Here is a 12430-nt window from a genome sequence, read left to right on the forward strand (position 1 = left end):
CCCCGTATAATAACAATACGTACCTGGCCATACACCGGAGGAACCGTACCTTGCAGTGTCTAGTAACGACCTACATTATTTAATGTTTTCGGAATCAGAAATGAATAAATGTAGACCGATAAGCCGAGACTTTAAAATTTGTTACGTAGAATCCTTAATTAAAGATTTTTACGGCCATGCGGAAAGTTGTGTTCTGAGTTTGTTTAAAGCTAGATTAAATTTAAAGGAAAGATGTGACATGAGGCTTATTTATGCGAAAAGGCCAATTTGGGCCAAAGTTCATCGTAGAAATACGTGGTTGTTTTTAGTCCCTGAGGTAGATAGAGGCATTGTTACGTGCCGTAACGGACCCGGAGTCCGTAGCGTATCAGAAAAGGCGACCGTTAGTGGACGAGGATTTTTAACCTTAAGGGCCGGTTGCCAATATGTGTCCGATAGCGTCTTCGTAGCGGCCCAGGGTGACTACAAGGCTCAGGTTCAAATTCCCCTTGAAATACCAAAAATTAATGTAACTCTACCCCTTAATCTCCAAAATTTGCTTCGACACACTCACCGAATCCCGGAATTCAATCAAAGTTTTCATTTGCGACCCACGACCACTCATATTTATGATTTGGTAAGAATGTCACATCAAGCGAATGAAATCAAAAATATGATGGACGAGGTCGAGATGAATCGTTTGCACGTAATGACGGACAACAGGGAAGTAGCCATGGTTTCGGGAGTGAGCATCCTCCTAATAGCATTTTTGGTATATAGATTCCGGGGAGCAATCGGTAGCCTGATTACACTGTCGTTTCTGGCGCGCAGACAACATGAGTACGTAACACCACGTGAGGTTGGTCACCTAACAGTGCCACTGAACGACTTAGGCCCCCAAGCCGAAAGTCGCGAGCCAGGAGAGCAGAGGGAAGGGGCAGGCGCCCCAGAAGCGCCAAGAGGACTCGAACCGCTCCCATTCTTGGAGGGGGAAGCGATTAGGAGGTCCATGAGAATTCGACCCCCTCATACCAGTGGTAAGCATTTGTGCTAAAGCTTCCGCCAAAATTTAAGCACAGCACCTAGATCGCCTCATCCTATTCCTCATGACTCAAAACAGCATAGATGACCTCCCAAAAATGTAATTAACTTATATATATTTAGAAAGGTATTACTTTGTTTAAGCACGTGTACATAATGATTACTAACTCTGGTTTAATAGGTTAATTTAATCACTTAATCGTAAAAAAAAAAAAAAAAAAAAAAAAAAAAAAAAAAAAAAAAAAAAATCGTAAAATACAAAAGAACAAAAATATGAAAATGACCGAGAAAAAAAAGTGTAAATAGTTTTATATTTAATAGTTTTATATTATGTCCATAGAATATTATTATCCTCGTTAGAGTAAAAGCTATGGTTGATAAATAGCTTGATGAATTTTATTTTAAGGTGGTTTAGGAAAAAACGTAGTGGTAAGACTTATTTTATCTATTTTCCGTGTTCAAGTAAAAGCTATAGCCGATTAATAGCTTGATAAATTTTATTTTAATATGATTTCGGAGAACGTAGCAGTAAGACTTATTTGAAGAAAAAAAAAAGAAAAAAAGGGAAAGAATTTTCAAGAGTAATTATAGGTGCGTTATCAATTAAGATAAAAGGGTTGCATGCCAAATGAGGTATTAATGAAGGGATTTAAGGTGAAATTATTGTGAAATGGTATTTGGTAAATTTAGATTGGGTGTAGAGGGACCCATGCGGTAAGGCGAAATTCCCTAACTAAGCGCGAGATGGCGTGTGCTAAATTTTAATTGGGTGTAGAGGGACCCATGCGGTAATGCGAAATTCCCTAATGGGGTGACAGAGACCCATGCAGTAAGGTGAAATTCTCTGATTGGGTTGATAGGGGCCCACGCCGGAAATGGTGAAATTCCCTGGCCTATAATGGTCTTTGTGAGGATGAAATTGGGATGAAATCAAAAAGGATTAATAAGACAAAGTAGGATGCATAGTTTTGGCATGGCAACTCCCTTATTTGCATTGCACATTGGTAGAATTTGTAATCAAGTTGAATACACGATTACTGATGTTTACTTAATAAATGTACGTAAATATGGGATTTAAATGAAAATCTTACGCCATGACTTTCATTTAATTGATAAATTTAATTTATAGAGTAATATTAGTATGAGGAATATTAGTAGATTCATTATTATTGTTTCCCACAAGGTTAAGTAACATATAGCGGTATTTGGCGTAGTAACCTACTTAGTAATAAGCTTATATGGTGAATAAGAAAAAAAAAACGAGACAAGCAAATCAAGCAAAATTAATGACTTAAATATAATTTTCCCGGAATTAAGTAAAAAGTGTGAAAGGATTAATGGAGACTCAAAGGTTACATCGAAAACCAGTAAGCAGACCACTTATTGACCACAAAGAAGGATCCCGTAGGTGCAAGTCTATTGTGTAATTTTATGGCAGACCTTTGCTTTGTTAGAGAAACAAAAGACAAAGAACGAGTGGCAACCCGAACGTAGCGCCACTACCTGTGTCGTATAGCTTTCTTTTGTATAAACCTCACCATTGTATCTTCAAACGGTCTATTTGCTACCACGCAGGGATTCAAAGGTCATCGCCTCCAAAATTTAGATTTGTAGGTCAGTGGACTCACCGGTTGCGCTTCTTTACTTTGTTTAAACTCCTGTGTTCATTAATTAACAATTGTCACCTATTTAATTGATCTCCTTGATGATTATGTAAGTAATATTCCAAAAATTAGTAATGACGCCTCTCTTCAAGTAATTTTACAGTCCACAGTGTAACCTTCAGCAACAGACCTTCCCACAGTTGTATCATTGGGTCTCTCTCTCCGTAAGTTGTCGGGAGCCAACAAATCGTTAGGGGGGAGGGGTGTAGTGCATTGGGTACCAATACACAGTTGCAATGACAGCCAATAATAATATCTAGTTTTTTTTCGCTTTTCTGCTCTAAGTGCTGGACAAATCCTTGTAATTTGCCATAGCATAGAGCTGGCTCCCAGTGCTCACTCAGCTTCGAGGAACCTTTTTCGAGGAAGAGCACGTTGGGCGGGCACCTCTGATTTCTTATGCAAATCATGCACCTTTTTCACCTGCGAGCTGCGTTAGGAATTCGAGTAAAGCCACCCAACGGACTATTCAAAATCAGCAGCTGAGTGACACGGCCAAAGGTTTGGGATTCGACAGGATCTCAAGTCGTAAAACATCTGACTCTGAACAAGGCACGCACAATCAGTTACTCACGGAAGACAAAGGTCCGCGAGAGCGCTTACCATCGCGCCTCGCGAGGACAGAGGATTTATTTTAACGAATGCAGTCCAATCGAGCTTTGTCTTCGCTTCCTGTGCAAGCCTCCGGATTGTTAGACTTTTGAGTTCCATTGTAGCAAGTGTTTACGAGCGCCGTTGCAATGGAATTCCAAACTTAACAATCAGGTGTCTTGGCCACCTGGCCAGAGTCAGATTCCCAGGGTTTAGGCACCCCGCCGTGCCAAAATTTCGGGGAAAATGTGGGTGTAAACCGACGCCACTGACGTCAGATGCAGGGCTAAGGACCCGATTGGCAGTTCCCGAGGGACGGGCTAAAGCTCAAGCCAATCGGGAGGAGGAGGTCTGGAGCTGGAGGAGGTTTTCCAAAATTGTAAGAGGTTGGGGTCCAAGGAGCCCAAAAACCCCCAAGTTAGTCAAGATAGAGAAGACTCGGGCGATGGTCGCGGGGTGCGACCAAGAGATTGCGATATTTCTTTTTTTTGTGACGCGCTCATAGATTACCGCGTACAATTTTCCTTAGTGTGTTATCTGATTTTGCAGATTGATATTATTGTGTTTCATTCGTGGAGTATCAAGATTATTTCCCTTTGTGTGTCTTCTGTTTTTTTTTGTGCTCATTATATCTATTTGTTCGTCTCGTATTTCGACTTGTTGATTTATTTTCTTATGTGCTATATATATATTTTCCCCATCTCACTATAGATGGATAAGAGCTGTTATCTGGTACAGTATGAAAAATGTACTCCACTTTCTTGAACCTTAGACGCGGCGATTTATCGATTTTTTGCCGTTTTTGACACTTTGGGACCAATTTTCTCGGAAATTTGGCAACATAGGAAAAAATTTTACTGAACATTTTTTATTCATTTATTTACGTACTTTTCAAAAATGTACACTGTTTTTGGATTTAATTGAGTTTTGAATGTGTTACATGGAAAAAATCCCTAAAAATGGGCCAAAAATGGCAACAATGGGCCATAAGGCCCCTTAAAATTTATCGGAGGCCTTTAAAAAGGCCAGAAACGAAAAGTACGCAAAAAAATACATAAGAATCATGTGCTGGAAGAGTGATAACAGTCGAAAAATTCGACGAAAATAATTGTTTTTCGATTCCAGGATTTTGGGTTTGAGGCGCTGCTGCGCCCTTCCATGGGCTCCGTTCGGTCTAATATTTGGCACAGAGTCTACCTAAGACTAGTACTTTGAAAATATGAAACATTTAGCAAAATCCAGGTGGGGCCGGAAAAGGCCCAAAACGTTACTCCTCCTTTGTCGAAATTTCAGATATCCAATGATAGATTCGTTCTTCTCGTGCCGAAACACCCCCGCATACCAAGTTCCATACAAATCCAACGATAAGCAGTCTAAATATCCACTTCCTGCTCTAGGCCGCCATTTTGAAAAAGACTGACTTTTCTGGAAAACCAATGCCAGAATCGTTTTTCTCGTCTCGAAAAACCCTAGGTTACCGAGTTTAACACCAATCCGTCAATACACAACGGAAATGTCAAACTTCCGCCATTTTGAACTTTGACCGGCCGCCATTTTGTCAAAACTCAACATTTTGACCTGCGGTTTGCTTCAAAAATTTTCTTTTTTTACTGACTTTCGAATGAGGTATCACAAAGGGGGGGGGGGGTTGCCATTTGAAAAAAAAAATAGCCCCCGCCCCCCTTAGGAGGGGCGCCCCCTAAAATTTTGGGGAGACCGAAAAGTTGCTACTTCAGACCGAGGAATATTGCCAAAATTTCAAACTTCTATCTCAATTAGGAAAAAAGTTACAGGGGTGGTCAGTGACTTTTGGATAACCCTGCATGATGATTGCATGGGCATGAAAGAGAAAATTGGGCCGTTTTGATATCACTTCCTTTTAAATGATGAATCCGAACGGTACTGCCATCATATTTTTGGGTGCCTGGTTTTTTTTTTTGGGGGGGGGGGGGGGGGGGCATTTTTTGGATTGGGCCGGAATTGTGTACAAAAATCATACTTTTGTTTTTTTGGAAGGATCTGGTTGTCTTGTAATATTCTCTTTCACTATTTGGAATATTCTCAGCTTAAATATGAGCAGTCATTTAGTTTTACTCCTGTTTATCATAAAATGCCTGGTATTTCAGAACCTTCTAGACCCCAAGACGGCTGATACTTTGCATTAGGGTACCAATGGGCTGGAGAGGTATGAAACAGCTTCAGTAAAATTTGCAAAATAGTTTAAGAAACATTTATTTTTTAAAAATCTTCCATCATGGTCTTGTCAGGGGTACTTGAGGAGCAATCAGATTTTATACTTCCTGAGCGTGCGCTGAATATTTTTGTCCCCTTCAGAAAGTAAGATGGATCTACTTACTTTGCTTATTTTTGCATTGAAATTGTAATGCATTAATTTCTTACTTGTGATACTAAGGTTGCAAAAACCTAAGAATACATACAGTAAAGCAGGAAGTATTTATAAGTTGACTTTTGAAGTGCAATAGAATATAGACAATGAAACTGCACAACTGCGGTGTCTCGGTTTGCAATGCAGCAGAATTTGGAATTCCTGTGATAACCTATGCTTTAAATGGAAAAATACGGAACGTCTCGCCTTGACAACTTTTCATGCAGACATGCTAATTCACACTTCTTGCTCACAGAAAAATTGAAGTCTATACGAGCCTAATCGAACACCACAATAATTTCAGTTGATTTTACGATGCGAGAATTTTCCTACATACTAACGTTTGGATGACATAATCAAAGGCACCTTGTATCAGGAGAGGAAGGTTATATATGGGAAACCAAGCTCTAATTATTTACCAAAAGTATAGGTTGAACTAAATGTCTATGTTGATAAAGATTTTTCTGCGGACAGGAAGTTCGAATTCGGGTACCTATTAGTTAAGATGCAAACTAAACTTGTTTGGTTCTCCCTCATGAGTTGATTTTGGAAATAGTCGAAATGTTCAACATGTTCTGCAAAAAATTTAGATGAAAAAACATGTGCTATTGTGCTTACTTTCCTACCCTGCCTATCAGTCAATTGGAATACATTTGGCAATTAGGTACGAACCACAATTTCTGGCTCATCCATAAAAAATATACATCTGTAGGGAAACTAATGGTACATGGGTTGTTTGGAAACTGAGCTAATAATAGTAGTCTCTAATGGCAAAATGTAGACCGATTAGTTGAAAATTTCCACATTCAACTCATGAGGGAGACTTGAAAGTGATTCGTAATGGTTACTAGCGTTGTCGATATATCACATCAATTACCTAAGTCAAAAATCTTGGCATATCTTCAATTTTAAGCCGGAACAAGAACATGTGCCCTTACCCATAATCCTAAGGAATTATTCTAAACCAAAAAATTGACAAAATTTAGAGAATTGAGAGCAGAATTCTGTTCGGAGAAAAACTTTGAATTAGATACGAGAAATGATAACTGCTTCAAGTGCGGGGTCTTTTACCAAACAGGATTCTGCTTCATTTTTGTAGTTTTGATGATTCTAAAAATCAAAAAAATGAATTAATTTAATGGGTTTGTGCACGGGGGTGTTCATCCTTTTTTTAGCTTACTTAATATTGAAAATCTGTCAAGATTTATGACATAAATGGTGCATTCTATCACATGCCAGTTCCATCATATCAGGAACCTTGAGAAGTCACTTTAACACTAATCAAACCCAAGGGATCAGTAGTTTCAAACTTCCTGCTGGTGAAAAACAGCTAATTCACTTTACGCCAATCCGTCACCAGACAAATACTTATCATTTGAAGAATAACTGGACATTAGTTCCACACAAATTTCCCTCCTCCTTGGAACCATATCGCTCATTGCCTTTTCAAAAAGGACACAGCACAGAGAGGAATGATTGGATACATCATAAAATACATTAATTTGTATTGAGTGCCCAATCTGCTTAAAATAGACTTCGATTTTTGATAGAGGAGTTAGAATTCAGCAAAAGCACCAAAGGCGCTGGATCCGCTTTCTCCAGTTACTATTGGTGGGGGTTGATGAGTCCCCTTCGTGTTCCCTGCACAAAATTTCAATGAATATACCGCGCCGGAAGGCGAGTTCATGTTTCTTAAGTTGTCAAGTGATCCACTTGGAGCTGAGCAAACGAAAGGCAAATTTGACAAAATCATTTATGTATTTACAGGAAGAAAAAATCAAGTAGGACACTTGTCATAGAAAGGTAACAGTAAAGCCAACAAAATTAGTATAACTTTACAATTTGAATGGATCCAATCCAACCCACGGTTTCAATTCTTTCCATGAAGCACTTCTGATTTTCTTCACTTCGCGATATAAAGCAGGCTGACCAATGAACGGGTCATAATCAAAGAACTCGGCTTTGTCAGCTGTTCTCTCACGGAATATGTTCCTTCTATGGCCAGAAACCAAGCTGTCTGCTGCAACAAGAAGATGTTTGGATTTCGCCTTCTTGGCAAATAAGCATGATGCCAATCGCATTGTCCTGAGTGTAAAATATTTCACTTGATGGAGAGTTTAGATTGGACCTTAAACGGAGAGATGTTTGGCTCCAACACGCTGTGTCCAACAAAAACCAAATGATACTCCGTCACCTGGATGCGCTGCTTAAATTCCTGAAATTGCTGAAGTCCCCTTTACAAGGGGAGAAAAAAGGATCTTGTAATAATAGGGAAAAAATTAAGGAAAGAATTGATCACATCGATACGACATACGACAAAGTGATGGTGATGCACCAAAGACTGAGGTGTTTGCATTTCGGGCATCTTGGAATTTTTTGATGACTTGATGACGTAGGTGGGTACAGTGTGAAGGGGACGTCCCTGTACCCAGCTGTACCCACCTACGTCATCAAGTCATCAAAATACTCCAAGATGCCCGAAATGCAAACACCTCCTTTTTTTTCTCTATGCCAAAGACTTGACCAAAGACATTGAATCACGTAGACCGTGACTAGACTATAAAGTGCCTGTATAGCGAGAGTATAGACCAATGTGAAACTCCGAAAATCCATCAGGCCTTCACCGATGCCTCCGCGAATGAAGTTAGGGCCCAGAAATGCAGCCAACCTATGAATTTCAATTATCCAGAGCGATTTATTAATACAACTGTTACGAACCATCGTTTATCAAGCACGTATTTGACTTAGTTTTTGCATAAATTTACTCATTTTTGTGGAAGAACGCTCATTTATGTACGTTCTTAGCCATCTTCGTTAGAATTGGAATCTACAGACTGGCAGTGAAATTTTGTGCGTTAGAAGTTGGTTAGAAGGGTGGCTGCACTTTTGGGCCCTAAGCCCTCCATGACACCGCAATCACACGCTGAATGTGGGAGCTGAATGTGGCTTGAATGTGGAAGTCATCGGCCCGATGCCTGAATTTTGCGCGTCACGCGCAAAATTCAGCAACGATTCTCAGCAACCATCGGACCTATTTTGAATTTTTCTGAACTATTCGAGTAGATTTGATACACATCTGGTTGAAAATAACTCGAATTTGCTAAATTTCAGCCGTTGGGCGATGACTGTTGACTTCCACATTCAGCTGCTAAATTCAGCGTCTGATTGCGGCATGAAGCGATCTAGAGTACCTATATTGAGAGAGTACGGCCACTGGGGTTACCACCTCTGATTGGCCAAGCCATCTTAGGCTAAATGGAGCCCTTAGGACCCAAAAATGGCGGACGCCATAAATTAATGTAATGCAAAATGACTCAAAATGTAGTTTTCTTTGCTGATCGTAACGAGAAATTTACTCAAATGCACTATTGCGACATCTTTACATATTTTTAAGACTAATCGTGTGCAATTTTTGAGAAAAATTATCTTAGATGTAGTAAGGTTGGCAGCAAGTGCGGTTGGTGATAACCGTCAAAAGTTGGCAATGACCCCCCTCCCATCCACAAAAACCAAAACAAAGCACCGCCATTTTTGGGTCCTAAGCCTCTCCATGGGGCCCAGTGGCCATACTCTCTCAATATAGGTACTCTAAAGCGATCTGTCCATACTCTCGCTATACAGGTACTCTAACCGTGACCGGAACCGGACCATAGAATATCTAGAATAAATAAACTAAAATAAATAAAGCGAACCGCTCTGTGAATACGTCATTATAGAAGCATGGTACGGATAATAGAAGGAGCGCACGACCATCACACTAATTGCAAGGTGGCGCCCTCTGAGTGTAATTTGTGAAAACCTGATGCCCTTTTTGCACTGATGTACCTACCGCTTATTTTTTACGAAAAACTGAGCGAATTTCCGGATACTGGTACCATTCCGGGTACAGCGGCCCGATTATTGATACTATGTCAGCCCAACACGACAAGACATAGCCCTATCTTAACCATAATGGAGAATTTGCACGCAATTTTTTTATTGCTTCATCTGAAAGTGCCTAATGAGCTGAGTTCGCAATATTTTTCATAATTTTTTTCTGACATGGGAAATTGGAGAAAAATTGATTTAAAAGTGAGAAAATGTGCCGCCTTGTGACGTCATCTGGCGGCATTTCCCATTTAAACACATGTATTTTAGCAGAATCGGTTATTTTGTCATATCTCCTCTAATAATTGCTCAATTTATGAATCAAGGGTATCTTCGTGTTCAGTTCACTCAGAGGATTCCACTTAAACAGGAAATTCATCAAATTTCAGACCCTTGCAAATTCTCCATTCGATGTCTTATCGGACCACTATGAACTTTTCAATAATCGGCCCGCTGGTGCTGTTACCTTTCCTCGGTCTAAAGTAGCAACTATTCATTCCCCCAAGAATTTGGGGAGGCTAACGTTTTTATCAAATAGCAACCCCCCTTTTCTGATACCTCATTCGAAAGATAATAAAGAAGAACATTTTTTGCGCAAACCGCAGGTCAAAATGTTGATTTTTGACGAAATAGCGGCCGGTCAAAGTTCAAAATGCTAGATAATTGGCATCTCCGTCTTACATCGGCGGATTGGTCTGAAACTCAGAGTCCTAGGTTTTTCGTGACGAGACAAACGACTCTGGCATTACTTTTCCAGGAAAGTCAGTCCTTTCCAAAATGACGTCGGTTAAAATGGCGGCTTAGAGCGGGAAGTGGATATTTAGGCTGCTTATCGTCTGATTCGTATGAGACTTGGTATCCGGGAGTACCTATTTCGGGACGAGAAGAACGAATCTTTCATTGGATTTTTAAAATTTCGAAAAACTTTAAAATGGCGGCAGAAAATCGATGTTATGGCCGTTAATCTTTGGACTTGCATCAAACTCGGTACCAAGAAGGGTTTTTGCTCAAGGATAATGAATCTTGGCCATAACACCGATTTTTCCACCGCCATTTTTAAAGTATTTAATATTTAAATATTCTGATGAAAGAATCATTTTTTCGAGCCAGAAATCCACCAGAGTAGGTATCGACTTTCGTGCAAATCCATCGGTGTTGTCAGATAAGTTGCTTTTTTTAGCACTTTTCCCAATGCTAGAGTCCCTTTATACCCAGAGTTAAGACAACTCACTTTTGGTTGGGCTGAAAGTGGCCTAAAAAAAAATCCAATTCTGATTGGTTCTCGCTCATGGAGGCCGAAACGAGTGCACCAAGATGGCGGTACCTCGAATGTGAACAAGAATAATGAAAATATTACCTAATTGTGGTTGCGATGCCTGAATTTTGCGCGTGACGCGCAAAATTCTGCAACGATTCTCCGCAACCATTTTGAACCAATTAGAACTCCGGACCAATTTTGAATTTGTCTGAACTATTCGAGTAGATTTGATACACATCTGGATGAAAATAACTCGAATTTGCTATGTTCGTTGGGCGATGACTGCCGACTTCCACATTCAGCTGCTAATTCAGCTTCTGATTGCGGCATGAGACCAATCCGCGGATAAAAGACGGAGATGCCAGATTTCCGCCATTTTGAACTTTGACCGGCCGCCATTTTGTCAAAAATTAACATTTTGACCTGCGGTTTGCGCCAAAAATTTTCTTTTTTTATTATCTTTCGAATGAGGTATCACAAAAGGGGGGTTGCCATTTGAAAAAAAAAAAAGTTAGCCCCCGCCCCCCTTAAGGGGGGCCGCCCGCAAAATTTTGAGGGGACCAAAAAGTCGCTACCTTAAACCGAGGAACATTCCCAAAGTTTCAAACTTCTATCTCAATTAGGAAAAAAGTTACAGGGGTGGTAGGTGACTTTTGGATAACCCTGTATGTGATAAGCAGTGGCGGCAAGTTGTCGTCTCCAGGTACTGCAAATGTTAGCCGATGTATAGAGAGGTTATCACCAAGGATATCCTGCATTCGTTAGCATCTCAATTTTATCAATCCAATGAAATAGTAGCATATAGATGCATACCTTCTGCAGAGGTCAATATGAAAGACCTTGATTTGAAGAATTTTATCCAATTACAGGCAAATTAGACGATTCAATCAACTTCTGACACAGAATCAAGGAGACTTGCTAATAATCAAATTAACAGTAATGTTTGAAGTCAAGTATCTTTGATTTTGTGCCACTGAGTTGCTTTCATTATACTCGTTCAACAAGGGGCAACAATGGAGTGAAGCATAGCTTCTTTAAGTAGACACATACGCACAACTGACGGGTGAATGTGAAAGCCAATTTTCCAATATAAAGCATTACAAGTCTATAGAAACATCGAGGCTTTATGCACCAGTAGCATGATACACTGAGAAGAGACACAGCAACTCCAGAGAAGTTCGGCTGCTAGCAAAATTTTAGGAGAAAGTGGAAACGCAAATTCATCCCCACAGATTGAGACCCCGACAGACATCATCATATTGAGAGGAAGGATGATTTTCTGGTGGATAGTTGCTGAATCTGATTAACGAGAAATAGTATCTAGGACTCACTATAGTGGAATATCATCAATCATTCATGAACCATTACTTGAAAAGATCACCAGATCAGGGTAGATCAGGGCCGCTGGGAAGAAATAACAGGTTGCGATCTGAGTACTTACTGTGACAACTAAATTTATCAAGAGTGCGGGAATCATAAAAGGCTCATATAGAAATGGATCCAGTTATCTTCGGCTTTGATAAAATAGAAACACGTATCGATTAATCTATCTTATTCTTAATGGTAAAATATTTAAATTTTAAAGCCATAATAGCAGAAATATAACCTAAAATTTTGTTTCTGGAGTCGGCGCTCGCCATCCAC

At 39.9% G+C, this 12430-nt stretch overlaps 1 protein-coding gene across 1 annotated transcript; it reads right to left on the minus strand.

Annotated features, from left to right (window-relative positions):
• Positions 1–7400: 7400 nt before the first annotated feature.
• Positions 7401–8027, minus strand: mRpL33 (mitochondrial ribosomal protein L33). The gene has a single exon (XM_019048781.2). The coding sequence runs from the start codon at positions 7740–7742 to the stop codon at positions 7497–7499; it is 246 nt and encodes an 81-aa protein (XP_018904326.1). The 5' UTR covers positions 7743–8027; the 3' UTR covers positions 7401–7496.
• Positions 8028–12430: the final 4403 nt, after the last annotated feature.

This window comes from Bemisia tabaci, chromosome 2 (assembly GCF_918797505.1).
Source record: "Bemisia tabaci chromosome 2, PGI_BMITA_v3".
Lineage (NCBI taxonomy): Eukaryota > Metazoa > Arthropoda > Insecta > Hemiptera > Aleyrodidae > Bemisia > Bemisia tabaci.

What these genes read in the sequence shown, in the direction of transcription:
- mRpL33 (XM_019048781.2), bottom strand. Translation starts at nt 7,742, where the DNA reads ATGCGATTGGCATCATGCTTATTTGCCAAGAAGGCGAAATCCAAACAT.